Source organism: Ochotona curzoniae, unplaced genomic scaffold (genome assembly GCF_017591425.1).
Source record: "Ochotona curzoniae isolate NIBS_2020 unplaced genomic scaffold, NIBS_Ocur_1.0 contig_50, whole genome shotgun sequence".
NCBI classification, from domain to species: Eukaryota; Metazoa; Chordata; class Mammalia; order Lagomorpha; family Ochotonidae; genus Ochotona; species Ochotona curzoniae.
Window position 1 is genome coordinate 6,560,571 of NW_024466446.1, and position 22,547 is coordinate 6,583,117.

General features: G+C 47.6%; 1 protein-coding gene across 2 annotated transcripts in view; it reads right to left on the minus strand.

Annotated features, from left to right (window-relative positions):
- RIC1 (RIC1 homolog, RAB6A GEF complex partner 1) overlaps positions 1 to 21,752 on the minus strand; it is a 93,268-nt gene extending 71,516 nt beyond the window's left edge. The window contains exon 1 of one of the 2 annotated variants that reach the window (XM_040988881.1): positions 21,375 to 21,752. In XM_040988881.1, the coding sequence (XP_040844815.1) occupies positions 21,375 to 21,518 (144 nt within the window). In that variant the 5' untranslated portion in view covers positions 21,519 to 21,752. The remainder of the gene's footprint in view (positions 1 to 21,374) is intronic. The other variant, XM_040988880.1, reaches the window with a different exon arrangement.
- Between the last annotated feature and the right edge of the window lie 795 nt (positions 21,753 to 22,547).

Consider the following 22,547-nt stretch of genomic DNA (forward strand, 5'->3'; position numbering starts at 1 on the left):
CCATCTCAGAACGTCCAGGTCTTGTTCCTTCCTGCCAGCAGCAGAGGATGGCCTACGTACAACAGCCCAGCCTGACCCACCTCTAGCTATTGTGGGCATCTGAGCAGGGGGGTGAACCAACAGATGGAAGCTTTAGCTTTCAAATAAAGAATGCTTTTTAATGTTACTTAGCACTTCACATAATACATACATTTTATCTTAAAAAGCAAATGTCATGGGCCCGGCATAATGGCTCAGTGGATAAATCCTCATCTTGCCAGGATCACACATGGGCACCGCTTCATGTCCCAGCTCCTTCACTCCCATCCAGCTCCCTGCGTGTGGCCTGGGAAAGCAGCAGAGAATGGTCCAAAGCCTTGGGATCTTCCACCCAAGTAGGGCACCCGGAAGAAGCTCCTGGCTCCTGGCTTCAGACTGGCTCAGTTCCAGCCACTGCAGCCATTTAGGGAACGAACCAGCAAACAGACGATACTTCTCTCTGTAAATCTGCCTTTCCAATAAAAACAAGTATTTTCTTAAACGTCCAAAGAAGACTATCAGGAGGAAAGCTATTATGCATGTACAGTGAGTGCTATTTAAAAAGGCAGGAAAGATCACTGCTACTGTCGCATGCAGTGTGAGTGGCAACAAGGCTTCATGTGTTAAGTTTAGGTTTACTAGGGAGCATCAAGAGGGTAGAAGCACTCCAACTACGGAGCTTAGAGGTCAGCCACTGAGACTAGAAACATCACTAGAACGGAGCCCCTGGGGAGGAGGGACAGATCAGCCGCTGAAAACTGTGTGTGCTACCTGTCTTTTGCCAAATGATACTCGGGGTTTCACCATGAAGTCATCACCTCCAACGTCACCATCTCAAATGGGTGTGGGTTCAAAGCCAAGCTGCTCCAGATGCAGCACTGTGCCCGAGGAACCACTGCAGCGGGTGGCTCCTGGGTGCACACATTCACGAGGGACACCAGGATGCATCTCCTGCTTTCAGCAAAGGGCGGCTCCGGCCACGGAGGCCACTCGGGGCCACTCGGGGACTGAACCAGCACGTGGAAAACCGCTATCTTTGGAACTCTGCATTTTAAATAAGTAAAATAAATCTTAAAAGAAAAAAAAAAGACATCATAAATGAGGCCCTAGATTTTACATGTCCATAACTGAGCTAAAATTAACTTTTTATTAAAAGGTAGTTTGCCTCAGGCTTTTTTAAGTTTCCTTATTTATGTTGGCAAGGCAGATGTACATAGAGAGATACAGAGAGAAAGATCTTCTGGCCACTGATTCACTCCCCAAGTAGCCACAATGACTGGAGCTGAGATGATCCAAAGCCAGGAGCCAGGAACCTCCTCCGGGTCTCCCTCACGGACGCAGGGTCCCAAGGCTTTGGGCCGTCCTCTACCGCTTTCCCAGGCTGCAAGCAAGGAGGTAGGATGGGAAGTGGAGCACCCAGGACACGAACTGGCACCATATGGGATCCTGGCCCTCATGCTAAACCATAGCAGGCATAAACTACCTAATTTGATTATTAGTATATTATAGTCAACTATCGATTGTCCATAACTTAGAAAGCAGATACATGGTCGTTTCAGCATCATCAAGTAGTCTCTACCAATTATAGTCATCAGTATACTCACTAACCAAACTCATGCTTTTTCCAAAGGCTCCTGGCGCTAGGAGATGGCATTATGTCTCCACACACTGACCCTCCACCTGCAGGCGCTGGCATCCCATGTGGGTGTTTGTGCTCCAGCTGTTCTGCTTGCCATCCAGCTCCCTGCTGTGGCCTGAGAAAGCACTGCAGGAATGCTCAAGTCCTTGGGACCCTGCGCCCAGAAAAGGCTCCTGGCTCCCGGCTTCAGGTCAGCTCAGCTCCAGGCACTGGGGCCATTTGGGAAGTGAGCCAGCGAACAGATTATTCTCTCTCCTTCTCTCTGTAAATCTTTAAATAAGAATAAATAAATCTAAAAAGGAAGCTAGTCAATGAGATTTGGTTATTTCCTCTCTCTTCTATATGAAATGGATATTTTAGGAATATTTTATTCCCATCTCAACAACTGTTGGATTTCTGTGGTGATATTCGAGCGTTCTTCAAGTAAGTTTTCATAAAGAAAATAATCTAATTGCTTAAACGTCAAACAAGCAAATTATATTTACAAGACTATAAAATTGGACAAGGAAGACAGTACTGGCTCTTTAGAGAAGCATTCCATATACATTCCAAGTATGCACATAACTAGACAAAGAATCAAGTTCAACTTCCTAGTTACCAAGTGTCAATTATGAGTCACAGAACCAACATATTTCCACAGCACATAATGACACCAATGACGAAGACTCTAGGACACATGGCATGTGTTTATACCAAAACCATCCAGAGTACCACACAGCTTCGAGTTCTGTTATATCCTATACTGCATATTACAGATTTCCTGTCCCAGCTCCCTGCTTGTGGTCTGGGAAAGCAGTGGCAGAAGGCCCCTGTGCCTGGGCCTCTAGAAAAAAAACACTGGAGCCCCAGGAAAAGCTCCTGATTCTGACCAGCCCAGCTCTAGCCCCATTTGTGGGAGTGAATCAACAAAATGGGAGTGCTTTCTTCCTGCTCGCTGTACCTCTGCCTCTCAAATAAAAAAATTTACACACACACACACAGAGACTAACTTTTCAAGGCAATTATGAGAACTTAATGATGTATAATAAAAAAAATTCCTAGCAGAATTACATCAGCAAGTATAATCTTCTTCCAAGGGACAAACTAAGTAATTATTTCTTTTAAATGTTCAATTAAAAATTACAACCCAACTAGCCAAATTCACTAAATTACAGCCTTTTAGATTCAGAATGACTTAACAAAAGTTAAATAGCAAAGACTTGAAGCAATGAAAGAATTGAAGACATCAGAAAATTACTTCCCCCAAAACACAACCTCAGGGCCCAATGTGGAGACTCGGTGGCTAAAATGCTTGCCTTTATGCACACTGCAATCCCATATGGACACTGGTTCATGCCCCGGTTGCTCCACTTCCCATCCAGCTCCCTGCCTGTGGCCTGGGAAAGCAGTCGAGGACAGCCCAAAGCCTTGGGACCCTGCACCCACGTGGGAGACCTGCAATAGATCCTGGCTCCTGGATTTGGATCAGCTTGGCTCTGGCTGTTGCAGCCACTAAGGGAGCGACCGAACCAGTGGAGTGAAAATCTTCTGTCTTTCCTCTGAAAATCTGATCTGCCTTTTCAATTAAAAAATATATATATTTTTTAAAAACCCCACAAAACTGAAGTGTCAGAAAAATCTCAAATATGTGGCAACTGACCAAAAGTGAAACAGCAGGTTAAATTTTCACTGTGGTCAGCACTGTGGCACAGCGGATAAAGCTGCAACCTGTGATGCCAGCATCCCTTGAGCATCACTTTGTGCCCTGGTTGCTCCATTTCTGATTCAGCTCCCTGTTACTGTGCCTGGGAAGGCAGTGGAGGATGGCCCCTGCACCCACAGGGAAGACCCAGAAGAGCTTCAGCTTTGAACAGCACTGACGGTTGCAAGCATCTGGGGGTGAGCCAGTTAATGGAAGCTCTCTTGCTATCTTCTCCTTCTTCTCTATGCCTTTCAAATATATAAAAATACGTCTCAAAAAATAAATAAATAAAACAAAACAAAAGTATCCACATGGCAAAGCACTGTCAGTAAAGACAGCACACCCACCAGGAGGCAAGCAGGGGAACCCAACAGTGCTAGCAGTCAGAGGTCGCAGATTTGTTTGGGGCAAGCAGCATACCCACATACTAGCCATTTCACAGAGAGCCAGAGAGAGAGAACAGGTAAGTTCTCCACACTTGCTTCGCTCCCTGGGAGGCAACACACATGGCAAAGAAGCCGAATGATCCTATCTGACAGGGAGGCTGCAAAGTGTACGCACAGATAAAAGCAAGGCCAGGCCAGGCTTCACATACATCACACAGCAACTCACTGGGAGGCGACGTGCAAAGAAGTCACAGAGGATCTAACAGAAAGTCAAAGCTATGGCAGACATAGCTGCTTGTGGCTGATGCTGTGCCACAGCAGGTTCAGCCTCTGCATGAAGTGCCAGCATCCTGTATGGGCACCAGTTTGAGTTCCAGAGGCTCTGCTTCTGACCCTGATCCCTGCAAATGGCTCGGGAAGGCAGCAGAGGAGGGCCTAACACCTTGGGTAGTCACATAGGAGACCCAGAAAATGCTCCTCCTTTGGAATAGCCTAGCCCCAGCTCTTGCAGCTGTTTGGGGAGTGAACCAGCAGTGGAAGCTCCGTGTCTGTCTTTACCTCTCTCTCCTTCTCTCTGTAACTCTACCTTTCAAATAAAAACAAAAATGTTTAAAAAATGTCTAACTTTATATACAATCCCAAACTCAGACACAGATTAATCAAAGCAAGACAAGAGTCTTGCTGGCTTAACACGACACCTGAAAAATAACTGACTGATCACTAAGATACACAGAACTGAAGCCTCGGAAATCAGGATAAAAGCTGAAACAACAGAGATGCTTGGTAGCAGCTGTACAATGCAAACATACCAGAGTTTGCAAATTAAGTCCAGAAATTTACTAAAAACAAAAAAGCAAAAATTGCATAATTTAAAATATATATGCACGTATAATTTTTAGAAGTAAAAAAGAAAAATCTGAAGTTGCTAAATATTCTAAAATACCAAGTTATGAGTGAAAAGTTAGAAGATACACAAAGCGAAATTGTGACCCAGATTCAAAAAAGAATCTCTTTCTGAGTGAGCCCAGAGTTGCAGACAAATGATTCAAGACAGTAAATGACAAAGACGCTGAAGAAATGAAAGCATCCAAGGAAAATAGGATAATGACGTGGCAAGTAGGGAACTGTAGGAAGTACAAGCTGTATTTAGGGGAAAAAAAAAAAAGACTACTATGAGAAATTTTGGAGCTTAAAAGTAGAATAACTAAAGTAAAAATTTCACTGATAAGTTAGACATTGATTTCAAAACAGCAGTTGAAAGAATACATGGAGGATTGCTTTAACAGTGAATGAACAGGGAGTCAAACCCCTAACTGGCAGTGGGACACAGGAAACACACCCTGGTGCGCTCCAGGCGGGGCCGGGGTGGAGAGGAGGTGTCCAGGGGCAAGTCCTGCAGATGGAGGCCTAGCCCGTGGAGTGTGAGGTCAGTAGCAGCCACGGCACGCAGGGCCCCAGAATGAGGATGCCTGAGAATGCAGCCCAAAGTGGGAGGGATGTCCCATCTAAGGCTAAATACTGGCATGGGCCCAACAGTCAACAAGTACCATCAAGAATCGTTGAAAAAGCTTTGAAGAGCGTTCAAGAGGATGTGAAGCCATTCGAAGGAGTATGCTGCGCTGCCTCCTGCTGCTGGAATGTTCAAGACATCAGCAGAGGGGTAGAGGTGGCAATGATTGACTAGCTCTGTACAAAGACTGCCTGACTCCTCCAGTGCCGTGTTTATTCTGCTCTCAAACTTCCCAAGACCCTCTCATTTGTGCTCATTTCAACCAGACGGATAAGGAGCAATCGGGACTTTTCTGATCTGACACTGTGCAACCTTTGCACAAGCCAGCCTTACACGGAGGGCAAAGCTGCCATCACACAGAGCTGGAAGACTCCTCAAATGAAAAGCAAAGGAGAAGTGCCCACAGATGGCGGGGCATGGGCAACACAAAATACCAAACCAACAGAAAAGACAACAAAGACCATCACAAAGCCAAATGATCTCTCTCATGCCACGGACTGTGTTCCCGACCAACCTGCCCCTTCTGGGGTGCCCCCTGAAGCTTCCAACTCCACTCCTCACCAGGGATGAGCCAGGCTTGCCTGACCAGCACAGGGAAGCCGAGACAGGACACTCCAGGACAGCTTCTCTTGCAATACAGTGTTCATGGGGGCAAAAATGATCTGAGCTGTGTGTTTGAGTTCGCAGCATCAAGGAGGTGAGCCTTCCCAGTTGAGCAGGAAGAGCCCTCCGCCTGCCGCCCCTCTGCTACCTCCTCCTCTCCTGCTCCAAAAGCCCTAGAAAACACCCTCTCTGTGAAGTAATTTCTTTTTGGAAGCTACGCCTTCCTGCTGTCTACATCACTTGTCAAAGCTCAAAAAAGCTTCTCTTGGATGGGGGAGAAAAGGAATCAAGAAACATAAAAAGAGTTCAATAATTTATCCATTCTAAAGAACACACAAGAAGAATGAGTGAAGAATACCTCAGATTTCCAAGAGAGAGGACAGAAAACAAAATAGTTGAAGGAATAATGGCTGCAAAAATCCTCACTTGGATGACAAATATTAAACCACAGATTCACAATCATAGCAAAAACCACACAGGAAAAAACATCTATGTATATATTACATAGATATATACACAACAGACAGAACCAAAAACAAGAAAATGCTGACAACATGGTGAAAGAACAAAACGATATCCGACTTCTTCAACAGGCCCCAGAGGTGGTGGAGACGTTCAAAATGCTGATACACACAAGTTACCACTTGAAATCAATTACAGCAAAATAGTAGGCAAAGCAAAGACATTCCTGGGTAGGCAAAGATAAGAGACAATTTGTCACTAGCAAACTTGCATTCCGAGACTATTCATGAAAACCCTCAAGAGGAAAGTAAATCATGTCGAAGAGGGTGGAAAGCAGTTGATGGAGCAGGCCTGAGAGCTACCAGCCGGCAGAGTTTTGTCTACTCCAAGGGAACCTGGGCTGCGGGAGGGGTCCCATCACAGCCTGCTAGGAGTTCCAGCAACTCAGTCAGGCGACAGTCTCAGGGACTTCTGACATTAAAGGCAGCCCCAATTCAAAGAAAACAACATACGCGGAAACAGAAAACACTGAATAAATACTCTTAATCTTTCCCTCCATAATTCTTCATTACGTTATTTTATAAAACAGCCTTTTCCAGAAACTACATTCAACTGTCTACTTCAATTTACAACATACACAAATAAAGATGTAACATCCATGACAACAACACTCGGGCGGACACCTGGAGGACAAAAGAACCACACAGAAAATCAAAAAGCCACCCTAGAATTTGAGTAACTTTATGGATGGAGCGGACCAAGTAAACACAAATTTCTCTGCCCAACAGAAATGGCATATACACTTTCCTCAAACGTACAGAGAAATTCTCAGAATTAACAGAACCATACTGAAATCCTTCGATTACACTGAAATGAAACTACAAATCAATAGGAGAAAGAAAACTGTAAAATTCAAAAATGTATGAATACCCATAGAACATACTCTGAACGAGTAAGTCAAAGGGGATTAGCAAACATCCTGAGACAAACGCATACCACGGGTAAGGGACGCGACAGGAGCACTAGGAGGGGGGACTGTGCGGCTATAAATAGGTTTAAAAAGAAAAATTCCGAGTCAACAATGTTAATTTCTACTTTTCTGAAGTATAAAAAGAACAACCAAAACCCAGCACTAAAAGAGGAAATGACTGGGACACAAAGAAAAATCTCAAATAACTAAGAACTACCGACTTTACAGAAACCAATAAAAACAGCACTGTGTAAAAAAAAAGAAATACACTAACAAGTAGTATAGAAAAGATAAAATGGACAAATGTGTAGCAGTATATATCCTCCCAAGACTGCAAAAAAAGCCAAACAAAACAGAAAACCAAGATTTCTAACTAGGAAGCAGATTGAGTCAGTAATTGCTACTTTTCAGCAAAGAAATGCCAAAACCAGCGGTTTTAGGGGTGACCTCTACCATTTAACAGCAGCCCTTTAGAGCTGCTCCAAAAGGGGCCACCATGGCGGTTCTAAAGGATAACCCTCCACCTGCTGTGCCAGGGTTCTCACTAGGCACTGGTTCAAGGCCCAAGTGCGCCACTTTCCATGCAGCTCCCTGCTTACGGTCTGGCAAGCAGCCAAGGATGGCTCAAATGCTTGGGCCTAGCTGCGGCAACGGCAGCCATCTGGGGAGTGAAGCAGAGCACCAAATCTCTTTCTCTGTAAATCTGCTTCTCACATAAAAAAGAAATCTTAAAAACAAACAACCCAGGACGAACACCTCTTACTTCATCCTGCGAGACCAGCATCACCCTGGTACCACTGCCAAGATACTACAAGAAAACTACAAATCACCACACATGAGGGAAAATCCTCCTCAATAAAATGATAGCAAACCAATTCTTTACAATTTTTTTTTTTAAATTGGAAAGTCAGATTTACAGAGAGAAGATCTTCCATCCTCTAGTTCATTCCCCAAGTGGTTGCAACGGCCGAAACTGAACTGATTCAAAGCCAGGAGCCAGGAGTCTATTCCACATCTCCCACACGGGTGCAAGGTCCCAAGGCCCTGGGCCGTCCTCCACTAAGTTTTCCCAGGCCACAAGCAGGGAGCTGGATGGGAAGTGGAGCAAACAGGACATGAGCCAGTACCCACATGGGATCCCAGTGGTTGCAGGCAAGGATTTAGCCACCAAGTCACCACATGGTGCCGGGTCCAGCAAACCAATTCTAAAGCATATTATAAGGATTACAGACCAGGACCTGGCGCGGTAACTTAGTGGCTAAAGTCCTCATCTTGCATACGCTGGGATCCCTTACGGGCGCCGGTTCTAATCCTGGCAGCCCTGCTTCCCATCAGCTCCCTGCTTGTGGCCTGGGAAAGCAGTTGAGGACTGCTAGTTGTTGGTATACGGTTTGGCAGGCCACATTCCAGGATCAGATGGTCCCACTGGCTCAGGCCAGAGAATGGCAGAGCATCGCATGGTAAGCCAGAAGGCAGAGAAAGATAAGGAGCAGGCTCTTTGCTAGGCTGAGCAGAACATACAGCTGGCCTACGGAGAACAGGAATGACTCCAGTTTGAGCTCTGCTGACAACCCCGCTGAAGTTGCTTCTTTATCTCTAGCCAAGGCGCCCTGTGCTGATTGCAGCTGCCCAAGCTGAAGCCGCGGCCTTTTCCCCCAGCGCAAGGACACCTGTTGCCTTACCTGCTCCCCCGTACCTCACATGTCAGAGTATACACCCCAGTGCTGCACAGATCAGGTGGCCATTTCCCTCTCGTAGTCACCCCTGTGTGCAAGTGGTCCCAGGCTACCTCCCTTGAGGCGGCTGGCTGTCCGTCAGACTCTTGACAATCAACTCTGTGCCTAGACCCAGAGCCTCTGGCTCTCACACGTGTCCCAGTGTCTCTGAAACTACTATTCTATACATGCTTTGTCTCTGAAGTGGAAACTCTCACCTTACAGCATCACCACGCTCTGCCCTCATTCCCTAACACAACTAGTCCAATTCGTTTCCAAAAGTCCCACCTTCTGACACCGTAACTGGATCAGGCCTCCATCCTTATCCATCAGCCATGAAAATTAACTGTTAGCCTAAGTCGTTGAGGCCTAAACATCTGCCTAAGCTTGGGAGACCAAATCCTGTTCAAACCCTAACATTCTGTTCCTGGCTCCCCATACACATGTCCTTCTCATGTTCAACAATTCTCCCTTCCACAAAAATCAAAATCTTGACTCAAGCCACCAGTAATCCCCAGGTCCAGTTACATCTGAGCCTCGATGCATACCACCTTAGCTGTGAACACATTGAAAACCAAACCAAAAATTAGAATAGAGATCAGAGGGGCTGACACTGTGGCTTAGCATGCTAATCCTCTACCTTGTGGTGCCAGCATACCATACGGGTACCAGTTTCTGTCTTGACTGCTCTACTTCCCATCCTGCTCTCTGCTTATGGCCCAAAAAAGCGGTGGAGGATGGCCCAAAGACATTGGAGACCTGGGAGAGGCTCCTGGCTCCCAGCTTTTGGATCATCCCAACTCTGGCCACTGCAGCCATTTGGGGACTGAACCAGCAAAAGACAGAAACCTTTCCATCTCTAGCTCTCCTTCTTTCTGTAAATCTGCCTTTCAGATAAAAACAAATCAATCTTTAAAAATATATATATCAGAGCAGTAATAAAACAAGCTAAAAAAATAGTATAAAACATCAATGAAATGAAGACTTGGTTTGGGGGATGATAAAATCAACAAACCTTTAGCTAGCAATGGAAAGAGGGGAGGGAATCAAGTAATTTAGAAACAAGGAGATAGTGTAACTGATAACACACGAATATAAAGGATCATAAGAAACTGCTAGGAGCAAATATAAGCCCAAAACCTGAAAAACTGGATGAAAGAGAGAAAGTTCAGGACACACAAACTGCCAAGATGCAGGATGAGAATGACATCCAATTGTAATTTTAAAATCTTCAAAAACAAACAAACAAAAAAAACGAGACTGGCTGGCTCCACTGCTGAATTCCACCAAACTTCAAAGAAAGAATCGGGGCTGGCATGCGGCTCAGGAGAGTAAGCCACCACCTGCAGCACCACCTGCAGCACCACCCGATGCACCAGGACCCCACAGGGGCGCCAGCTGGAGTCCTCTCCACTCCGCTCCCAAGCGGTAGCCGGCCACAGTCCTGGATCCCCGCCACATATGCCGCAGATCCAGATGGAGCTGGAGGCTTCCTGCGTGACCTGTCCAGTCCCACCTGTTGCAGGTATTCGGGAAGTCAATCAGAAGGTGCTCCCTCTCTTATCAGATAAATACTTTATAGAAAGGTACGAAAATGAAGAGATAATAGCAATGATTCTCAAGTTATTCCAAAAACCTTGGAGGGACGCATTCCAAACTCACAAATTCAGCATAACCCTCATCCCCCAAAACAACAAAACATATTAATCTCACTGATGAACATAAACGCAAATTTTCTCAACAAAATAAAATCTACCTGCACATCAAAGAGCACTTATTCATTAACTATCTCTCCCTCTTTCAAATAATTCTTTCATTAAAAAAATCATTCAGCACGATCACGTCGGATTTATCCCAGGGATGCAAAGACGGATCAACTAACATAAATCGATGAATGTTACTGCATTGTACAGTCATTTAAACAGATGCAAGAAACAGCATTTGATACAATTCAACATCACCTCATGAAAAAAAGAAATTTGAGCAAATGAAGTCTAGAACAAGCACACCTAAACACAACAAAGTTATATATGAAAAACCCACAGCCAATCCCATTCCAAGAAGGTGACGGGGCAGCGAGACGAGTGACAACAGGCCCTCTGCCCATGCTGGAGTATGAGCAACTCCTAACTCCAGCCCCCAGCTTCCCATCAAAGCAGGCATGTAGAGACTGGTTATGGCCCAACTGGGTTCTCCTATGACACGGAAGACCTGGAATGAATTCCCAATGTCAGCCCTGCCCCAACTCTAGCCATTGCGAACATTGTGGAGTACTTGGTCTGGCTCTACCCTTCTCAGAAAGTTTATGATTTTTTTTTTATTGGAAACGAAGATATATAAAGATCTTCTGCCCACTGATTCATTCCCCAAGTGGCTGCAACAGCCAGAGCTAAGCTGATCCGAAGCCAGGAGCTTCTTTGGGGTCTCCTATGTGGGTGCAGGGTCCCAAGCCTTTGGGCTGCCCTCAACTGCTTTCCCAGACCACAAGCAGGGAGCTGGATGGGAAGTGGAGCAGCCGGGACCAGAAACGGCACCATATGGGGTCCTGGAGCATACCAGGCAAGGACTTCAGCCACTAGACTATCACGCCGAGCCCATCACATTGTTTTTTTTTTTTTTTAAGATTCATTTTATTTTAATTGGAAAGGCAGATATACAGAGAGGAGAGACAGAGAGAAAGAACTTCCGTTCGATGATTCACTCCCCAAGTGAGCACAACGGCCGATACTATGCCTATCCGAAGCCAGGAGCCTCTTCTGGGTCTCCCACGTGGGTGCAGGGTCCCAAACCTTTGGGCCGTCCTCGACTGCTTTCCCGGGCCACAGGCAGGGAGCTGGAAGGGAAGCGGGGCTGCTGGGATTAGAACCGGCGCCCATATGGGATCCCGGGCGTGCAAGGCGAGAACCTTAACCACTTGCGCCACCGCGCCGGGCCCCACATTATTTTTTTTTTTTTTTTTAAAGATTTATTTTTATTATTTTTACATTGGAAAGGCGGATATACAGAGAGAGGAGAGAGAGAGAGAGGAAGATCTTCCGTCCGATGATTCACTCCCCAAGTGAGCGCAACGGGCCGATACTATGCCGATCCGAAGCCAGGAGCCTCTTCCGGGTCTCCCGCACGGGCGCAGGTTCCCAAAGCTTTGGGCCGTCCTCCACTGCTTTCCCAGGCCACAAGCAGGGAGCTGGAAGGGAAGCAGGGCTGCCGGGATTAGAACCGGCGCCCATATGGGATCCCGGGGTTGCAAGGCGAGGACTTAACCACTTGCGCCACCGCGCCGGGCCCCACATTATTTTTTAATAGGGAAAAATTCGAAGTGTTTTCTCCAAGATCTGAAATCAGACAACCATGTCCATTCTCATCACTCTCACTCAACATAACATTGGAAATGAGCAACTAGGTGGAAGAAAGAAAAGCCATGTGGCAAGGGCAAATGTCAAGTGATCCTATTTGTGTTTTTGATTTTGAATACAAGTATAGAAAAATCTAAAAACTACCAGCAGACTACTTTCATGAAGCTTTATTTGAGAGAAGGCAGAGAGTGAGCTGGCAAGGGTTGGTTTACTTTCTAAATGGCTGCAACAGTCAGATGCGAGCTAAAGTCAAACTCCATGCAGGTCTCCCCGAGAGTACCAGGGGCCCAAGCACTCAAGTTGTCCTGCACTGGTTAGCCCAGTGCAATAGCAAGAGCTGGGCTGTAAGTGGAGCACCTGGGACTCTCATCAGCAACGCTGTGGAATACCAGTGTTGCAGGCAGATTAACCCACTGTGCCACACTGGCCTTCAGCAGCCTATTAGAACTGCTAAACGAGTTGAGTGAAGGGGGTACCAACTTAGCACACAGGGCAAGGCAAGCAGTACAGTGGTTAAGCTGCCACCTGGGCTGCTCATACCCCCTATCAAAGTGCCTACATGGAGTGCCCGCTTCTCCACTCCGGCTGAACTCTCCTGCCAACAAGCACCCCAGACAGCACAACACAGTACTAGAGTCTCCTGGCTCCTGGTTTTGGATCAGCTCAGCTCTGGCTGTTGTGGCCACTTGGGGAGTGAACCAGCAGGTGGAAGATCTTTCTGTCCTCTCTGTGGATCTAGCTTTCCAATAAAAACAAACAAATCTGGGCCCGGCGTGATAGCGTAGTGGTTAAAGTCCTCGCCTTGCTCACACTGGGATCCCATATGGCTGCCGGTTCTAATCCTAGTGGTCCGGCTTACCATCCAGCTCCCTGCTTGTGGCCTGGAAAAGTAGTTGAGGGTGGCCCAAAGCCTTGGGACCCTGCACCTGCATGGGAGACCCCAAAGAGCTCCTGGCTCCTGGCTTCGGATTGGCTCAGCTCCAGCTATCATGACCGCTTGGGGAGTGAACCATCGGACAGAAAATCTTCCTCTCTGTCTCTCCTCCTCTCTGTATATCTGCCTTTCCAATAAACACACACTCATAAATAAATACATCTTTTTAAAAAAATTTTTTTAAATGGTGCTGGGACAATTTAATACCAACAATAGACTGGGACTTTGTCCATATTTCTGACCATATGCAAAATTACCTAAGACCTGAAACTGCTAGAAGAAAAAGGAGAAAACACTTTAAGACGAACATTTTTGCGGGGTAAAGCTTCCAAAGCAAAGGCAAGGAAAGCAAAAACAAAGGAGGACGTTTGCACACAACAAAGGGAATAACAGTGGAGAGGATCTTCGCAAGCCGCTGCGTTACTAAGGATTGTTATATGGGTATGTAGAGAACCCAAAACCACACAAAATGACCTGGATATTTCTTAGAAGAAACAGTAAATGCATGAGAAATGCTTCATTTCATTGGCCACCGGAAACATAAAACTACAATGAAATTCATCTCATGCCAATTCCAGTGGTTATTAAAAAGACAACACTTGGCAAGGACGTGCAGCAAAGGGAACTGCAATACACGGGAGCGACGCAAGGCCGCTGTGTGATCCGACCAGCCCATTTGCGAATGCGCACTCAGGGAGACGCTGCGCTCCGTGTCCACGGCAGCACCAGTCCAGTCTCAGCCACAGATCAACAGATGAGGACACGTGCTGTACCGTGCGCTGGAATACAACTCCGGGACAAGAGGGGCAAGCAGACGGAACTAGAGGACAAGGAATGCTAGAAAAGCAAAGCTGGTCTCCAAGCAGAATACTAACTACCAGTAGCTAACGAGGGTTATCAAATTGTAAAGGGATATGTATGTAGCCTTTAGTAAAGGAGAAGCCTTTGTCACAGACTGTGTTCTGCGACAATCTGGACTGTGGGCGACAGAACTGTACTTCACTCACCTTCACTTAAATGAGGCAAGTACAAAAAGTCCACGTAGAATAGGAACTCTGCAAAAAGTATGTCTGCACCAAACAAACATCTTTTCATGTTATTTAGTTTTCATTTTTATTTAACTTTCTAAAGTATTCTTACTTAAGTGGCAATTCTGTTCTATTTTTATTAGATGTCAACATTTTAAAATATCTTAATTACTAAACATTTACATGTAATAGGATCCTATATGTAACAGGATAGCCTCAATTATAAATGATTATGCTAATATCTTAATGTGGATAAGACAATAAGAATAGTCTCTGGGCCTGGTGCCATAGTGTAATGGCTAATGTCCTTGCCTTGAGCATGCTAGGATCCCATATGGGTACCGGTTCTAATCCCGGCAGCCCCGCTTCCCATCCAACTACCTGCTTGTGGCCTGGGAAAGCAGTTGAGGACAGCCCAAAGCTTGCACCTGCATGGGAGACCTGGAAGAAGTTCCTGGCTCCTGGTTTCAGAAGGGCTCAGCTCCAGCCTTTGCAGCCGCTTGGAGAATGAACCACTGGACGGAGATCCTCCTCTCTGTACACCTGCCTTTATAAAAAAAAAAAAAAAAGTCTTTGCTGTAGAGGAAGCTATGGATTGTTCAGAAAAAAATAAAGCGTGAGTGCAAAACTGATACACTATAGAAAACTTTGAAGATTCCACCAAAACCAAAGCCTGTTAAGACAAGACAGTTTAGTTGCCAAATACAAAAGGAAGTCCAGCTGGGGCAGCTCTTCCGGGAAATGTCATATCCTGGATCAAGCACAGAGTCCTGGCACCTGTTCTCCCCCTAGTGCATCCTGGGAGGCAAAAGACGATGGCCCCTGCCACCAATGGCGGAGGAATTTCTGGCTTTTGGCCCTGGCCCTTTGCTGCTGGGGGAAGACCCAGTGGGGCTGTGTCTCTTTTTCATTGTTGCTGCTTCAGGTAGATGAAAATTTAAAAATATATAAATAAAAATAAATAAAAATAAAAATAAATAAAACAAAATATTAGATACTGTTCCATGCATTAACTATCTGAAAACAATGTAAGAAAAGAACCCCAATTTTTGTTGGGGGACAGACAACCTGCAAGCTGAGGTGTCCGGTTCACCTTTCTCGGCATCCGTCTGCATTCGCCCAAAGCCGAGACGTGTGGCGCGTGTCACTGACAGGCTACGCTCAAGCACCTGCAGACCGCTCCGACTTACTCGTCTTGGAAATGCTCTCACTGCAAAGTCGGCTTTCATCCTATGTATTTGTCGGGAGGATAAGACAGCTTGTTCCAGAGAGGACTGGCTGCCTTCAGAACACATCCAGGCAGAAGCCATGATCACCCAAGGCTGACTGCAAATCAACAGGAGCTAAGAAGCAGCACGAGTTCCCAGCACAATGCTGACTGCAGCATGACCAAGGGCAGACACTCCTGCTGATCCTCAAACAGTGGGGTTCTGCACAGAGACTGGGGGGATCCATGGGAAGCTGTGTAAGCCAGGGTTCAAGGAGACCCTCCATGTGCTAGAACAACCGGTCCCCTCACCCACACAAGTGGCAGTCCTGGACCCCCTAGCCTGGGACATCCCATGCTGTGCCCATCCCTGCTTGTGGCCTGGTAGAGCAGCAAAAGACGGCCCAAAGCCTTCAGACTCTGCACCTGTGTGGGAGTCCCAGAAGAAGGTCCTGGCTCCTGGCTTTCAGTCAGCTCAGCCCTGGCTGTCACAGCTACTTGGGGAGTGAACCAGCAGATGGAAGATCTTTTTCTGTGTCTCTACTCTCTGCAGATATGCCTTTCCAATAAAAATAAATCTTAAAAAAAATACACATAGAAATAAAGCATAAACCAACAAAATAGAGAAAGAAGCCCAGAAATAAACCCACACATACATATACAGTCAACTAACCTTTGAGTTTCCAAGAATGTACAATGAAGAAAGATGGCCTTTTCAATCAACAGTGTTAAGATGAATATTCACCAACAAAAGAAAAGCGGAGCCCTGCCATGCATCACACACAAAAACTACCTCACGATGTAGTAAAACTTTCACTGTGGGGCCGCACTGGAGTGTAAGCAGTTAGGCAGCAGCCTGCAGCCCAGCACTCCACATTGATGCCACAGAGGCTTTGGGGAGGCGAACCAGTAGACAACAGGTCTAACCCTCTCCCGCTTGTAACTGCCTCTCAAATAAATAAGCCTTCAAAAATAAAAACTCTGTTGTACGAAAAAAAAAGAGGGCAAGCTCCTTGCCATTCATCCGTGTGGATGACAGCAAGAGCACGCGCAACTAAAGCAGAAACACACAAGACGACACTGGAGGAAATCTGCTACGCAGCAAAGGAACAATCCACACAACCTAAGCTTGTGTGGAAACACTTGCAAACTGTATACCTTGTGGGGAAGAACATCCAAGGCACACAAAGAACTCACGCCACTCAAAAACAAGGCAAACGACCCAACTAAACAGAAGGGAAAGGACCTATTGTTTCAAAGACTTCGGGATGGTCAGCAGGCGCTCAACACCACAAGCAGCACAGAAACGCCAATCAAAATTGCAACACATTATGAGGGCAGGTGAAGAGAGGATGGATGTTTCCAAAACCAAGTCAGTGTCAAAATCAAGTCAGTGTCGTGAGGATGTGGTGAGAAGGGATCCCCAGGACCCGACCGGCGGTACTGTTATGGGAAAACATCATGGAGATTAAAAAAAAAAAACTAAAAGTAGAACCGCCATTGGCTCCGGCAAAGCCACAGCGGAGGAACACAAAGTTTCTGCACTCCTTCAATGCTGCAGCATTAGTCAAAAGAGCCTAGACGTGAAAACATCCTGAGCACCCATCAGCACACACAGCAGAAGTGTGAGAGGACCGTGAGCCTGGCCTAGAAGGCCAAGGGCAGCTGCAGGTTCCAAGGCTTTGGGCCGTCCTCCACTGCTTTACCAAGTCACAAGCAGGGAACTGGATGGATAGTGGGGTTGCCTGGATTAGAACCGGCGCCCATAGGGGATCGCAGTGCATGCCAGGCAAGGACTATAACCACTACGCTATCGTGCCAGGCTCAAAACATACACAAATTAAAAGCCCTCCCCAAGCATACACAGTCAGATACCTGAGCCTGCTTCTCTGGACATGGAACTCACTGTTGCTTGTTTCTCCCCATCATTAGCATACATCAATAGGAGCGTAAGTTTCTACATGGGCTTACTAAAAGGTCTAATTTTTTTCCCATAAACTCAGCGTTGATTTATTCATCCCAGTTTTTATCAGCAACATGCATACAGCGATAGCTGAAGCCTTCATTTGCCACGTGAACACAACATCTGATTGGAATGCTTTTCCACATAATATGCCTCGGATCCCTTGCATGTGCTGCTTATTTATACTCTTTGAACAGATCGAAAATACTTCTGCAGGTAATGCCAGTATCTGAAGTCGTCAGTGAGTAGAAAGATGACATTCTAAGGAAGCATGTTGATGTTTACATATGTACATAGACTTAGTCACGGTCAAATCGTACATTAAGAGTAATTCTGGGATCCCTGACACATTGCAAAAACGCAATTCCTATCACACCAACACCTATGTCACGCATAAATCCTAAGCTGCTTTAAATAGCAGCTTCACCCTCAAACTGAAAGCTATGGGCCCAGCATGGTGGCTCAATGACTAACTCTTCACTGTGCAAGTGCTGGCATCCCATATAGATGCCAGCTTGTGTCCTGGCTGCTCCACTTCCCATCCAGCTCCCTGCTTGTGGCATGGGAAAGCAGCCAAGGACAGCCCAAAGCCTTGGGACCCTGCACCCACGTGGGAGACCCAGAAGAAGCTCCCAGCTCGACTTCAATAGGCTCAGCTCTAGCTGATGCAGGCATTTAGAGAGTGAATCAGCGGATGGACAATCTTTCTACCTTCCTCTCCGTAAATCTGATCTGTCTTTCCACTAAAAATAATTTCTAAAAAAATTTGCAAGTGCTTTTATAACACCCTCGGCTAGTTATACGTATCAATTTTTCCCCAAAATTTATGTTCCACATCTGCCACCCCAACCTAGCTTGTATACATACTGAATCTTTTAAAGACTCCAAAATACGCGGATGGCTAGCACTCTACCCTTGAAGATTTAAAACTCGGAAGAAAGATTAAAAGGTAGGGAAGGCAAACTTATGTCAATACATCACACTGAAACTGCCAGGTCACTTCATGCTGGAATGTTCTCTTTCTGAATCTCCAACAAAAAAAAGAGTGAAAATACAGACACCCTTATTCATAAACAAATCTACACAGCCCTTGATAGTGCTTCTCAAACCTGGGATAAAATTCCAGAGAGAGAGAGAGAACTCTCAAAAGAGTGGAATGCCAAATAGCTACTTAAGGTAAATGACAGTAACAGCAAGGAGAAAACCGAATTCGCTAAAGACTTGTAAAATGTTGCTGTCCGGGCCCAGCGCGGTGGCGCAAGTGGTTAAAGGTCCTCGCCTTGCATGCCCAGGATCCCATATGGGCGCCGGTTCTAATCCCGGCAGCCCCGCTTCCCTTCCAGCTCCCTGCCTGTGGCCCGGGAAGGCAGTCGAGGACGGCCCAAAGGTTTGGGAACCTGCACCCACGTGGGAGACCCAGAAGAGGCTCCTGGCTTCGGATTGGCATAGCATCGACCGTTGCGCTCACTTGGGGAGTGAATCATTGGACGGAAGATCTTCCTCTCTGTCTCTCCTCTCTGTATATCCGCCTTTCCAATAAAAAAAAATAATAAAAATAAATCTTTAAAAAAAAAAATGTTGCTGTCCCGACTTCAGTGTTCCAGTCTTGTAAGTAACCAATACTTTCCCTGAAACCACCAGTTCAGACTTAATGGGGTGCTCCTTCCCCAAGGCCAGTTTTCTGTTAAAAATGCAACCCCTCCCACGGGAGCCTCATTGACTCAGTTACCCTAAAACTACAAGCCGGCAGGCCGGTTACATCTTCCAGCAAGTCTCTCCATGCCCACAAACGCCCCTAAGCAACTTACAGTCTCTGACTGTCAAAAGCCCTTAGATCATCAAGCTTCACTTCAAACCGCTTGCAGCTCTAACACCTCCAAAACCAAAGCTCTCGAGCTTTCCGTGCAAACACTTTAAATGCATTCACTCTAAATTACGTGACTGTAACTGACTGAATGCCCCTTAATTTACCCAGAGGTCTTTTGCACTTTTCACAGAAGTCTGTAAACCTCAATTTTATACTATTAAGTATCCAGAGGTTGAGACACTAGAAAAATGAAAACTTTCCAGTTAAAAAATACACACCAAAAAAGCCATACCCGAGGAAGGGAAGGCCGAAGCTGGACCGGCATCTGCTTTCCACCGACCTAATCGTACAGCCCTAGGCCTTCGGGTCACCTGGCTCACACCTGATGGCTTTGCAAAGCGATCCAGTTAATGCTCAGAAGGAGTTAGCCACTCATAAATCTACACTATCTTAGGTCTCCTTAAGATGTTCCAGCGTTTCACTTCATTCTGAGCCTCTGAAGGCATCCAGTCCCTAGTCTTTGTTGACACGGGCACTCAGCAGCAGCGTCCCCTCGATCCCCACGGAAGGAGTGAGCTGTGTGTAGAATGAATAACTGAAGGAAAGGACTACGGAGTGTGTTAAGCCCAGGACATACAGAGCATCTAACCCCAAAGCTAAATCGTACGTATTCTTAAGACTCACAACATCCCTAAGAATGAAGCACATTTTTAGGGTCCTTATTAGTTACTGGCTTCCAATTTATTAAATTCCCACTTTCAGTTTGCTTTTGTCTAACATTAACTCACACATACTTTCGGAACACGTGAGACAAAACTTCAGATGAAATAATGGACTAAACTCAACATAATGTGGAATTAGGCTCTGATTATTCCTGAGACATGTGTTTTAAAGTTAACAGTTTTACAGACTTGAAGGCCAGCATATACATATAAAGGTGTATTTAAGAGCTGATATCCGGTATGCACAAACGGGCAGCTAAGCATCAGGCAGAAGTCAGCTGTGATAGAAACTTCTAACAGCCTGTTGCTACGTGTGTGTCTGAAAACTAGATCGGCCAACACTTAATGGCAAAAAACGAAAACCCAATCATGCTGATCAAACAAATATCTAAAGCCTATCACAGTTTTCCCAAGGCTTTGCAAGCAGCAGATTAAAGACATCAACGAGGCTTTCCAGGGGTAGTAACATGGGCGGGGGGGGGGGGTCCTTAACCCTTCTGATTACAATCACCTGGATATAACAAGGAAGCAGTGATACTGATTGGACCCAATTAGCTCTGAAACAAAGTTTCACCTACGGCAGCACTTGCACGGAGTCAACAAGTTTCCAATCCTCCACTTGTTTTCCTAATTATTTCCCACGCACACGGTAATTAAAAAAAAAAAAAGGCTACCAGGCCTGAAAAACCACAACGGCCCTCCCCCCTGTTTGCTTTCCAAGTCTTATTATTTCCAGGTGTCTGACCGGCGAGTAGCGCAAAGATTCCACTAGGGACTTCCGCCCCCTCCTCACCCCACCGCCATCCTCTGAAAACGGCCCGATAGAGCAGAAAGGGGGAGCAAGTCTGAAAAGTCGCGAAGGCAATTCAGGCAATTCAGACACCAGCCCTTTCGTTAAAAAATAAATAAGGAATTGCAATAAGTGCTCGAAGGCCTGTTGAAAACTCGGGTATAAAGCCCAACACCACCCCCAAAAACCCCCAAAATCCAACAACGATCTTTAGTAAAGTCGGGGAGTGGTGGGGGGAGTTAGGACACTGCCGCGACCAGCCTACTGGTGGTGGCAAGTTTTCAAGAAATCTGTTCCTCCAGGCATGCTGGAGGGACCCGGGAGAAGGTGGGGGACCGAGCGCGTGGTGGGGGGCTGCGATCCAATCGGGGAAGGCAGGGAGCCCCGAAACTCCAGATCCACCGGGCCCGAGAGAAAACGTGCCCGGAGCCCCGGCGGGGTGGGTCCCTGCTGCCAAACCCGTGCAAAGAGGAGGAGGAGTGCGGAGGAGGAGGAGGCAGGGGTGGGAAGTTGAGGGGCGTCCGGGACGGGCCCGGGGAGGATGGGAAAGAGGGGAGCACTGAGCCGAGGCAGGATCTCTACTCACCCGGCTGTACCAGATGCTGAGACGGGTCGGGGCCAGCACGGCGAAGAAAGCCCTCTGCGGGTCGGACTGGACGTGGAACGGCGCCTCGGCCGGGCTCCCCGGAGGGCAGAGCAGCCTCTTGGGCCAGCCGCTCAGGAAATACATGATCCCCGCGCACAGGCCACCGCGGCCGGGGACGCCTCAGCGGCCCCCGGCTCCTTCGGGCCCCGTCAGCGGCCCCCGGGGCCGGACGCCTGCCTCCTCCTCCACCACCACCACCACACCGCCACCGGCTCGGGGCATCTGCCCGCTGGCCTGGGCCAGGCCGGGCCGACGCGACGCGAGCTACGACGCGCGACGAAAGCAACCCGATCCCTTCCTCCTCCTCCTCCTCCTCCTTTGCCTTCGCCCCGAGCGGACAGGGCCGAGTCTCGGGGGAGGAGGCAGAGTGCGGGACCCGAGCGGGAGAGAGAGAGAGAGTGGGAGGAGCGCCGAGGTCCGCCCCGGCCACGCCCCTTCCTCGGGCCGCGCGGGCGTCAGCACGCCGCGCCGCGTGGGTGCAGGCTCGGGGAGGGCTGGGGCGCGTGCGCGTGCGCGCGCCTCGGGAGATTTCCCGCTTTCTCTCCGCCCTCCTTCGCTTGTTTTTCTCAAGTTCCTCCCTGAGCTTCAGAGACGGCTTCACGCTGCATCAGTACGCATGCGCACCGCCCCGGTTCCTCCCTTTAACTACCGGCACTTCCCATTCGGGGGAGGAAGGGGGTGGAGCGTGTCGTTCGTTAACCTCCAGGATTGGGGGAGCGGTGAAGCCGAGTGAAGCAAGAGCAAGACGATTCGGCCAGCCCTGCGTCTGTCACGACCAGATCCGACTCCGCCCCTCCGGCTCAGTGGGCGGGGCCTCCGGTGCGGGGGCGGGGGCAGGCCCGGCTCGGAGCGGACTGAGGGGGTGGTAAGAAGGGGAGCGGTGGTCACGTGAGGCTTCGTGCTTGGCTTCCCACTCCAGCCTGGGGGACGCGGCCGCAGCGCTGGGTTATCAGGGGCTTTTAACTGGATGATGGCGGGGCTGATGATGATCACCCCGGGCTGAGGGGGATATTTTTTTTCCCCACAGAATGTGAATGGGCCACCTGCTAGGGACGTGCGGGATGCTGGCCTGTCCAGTGTGCCCATGGCGAGCGTTCTTGGCCCAGAACAGGG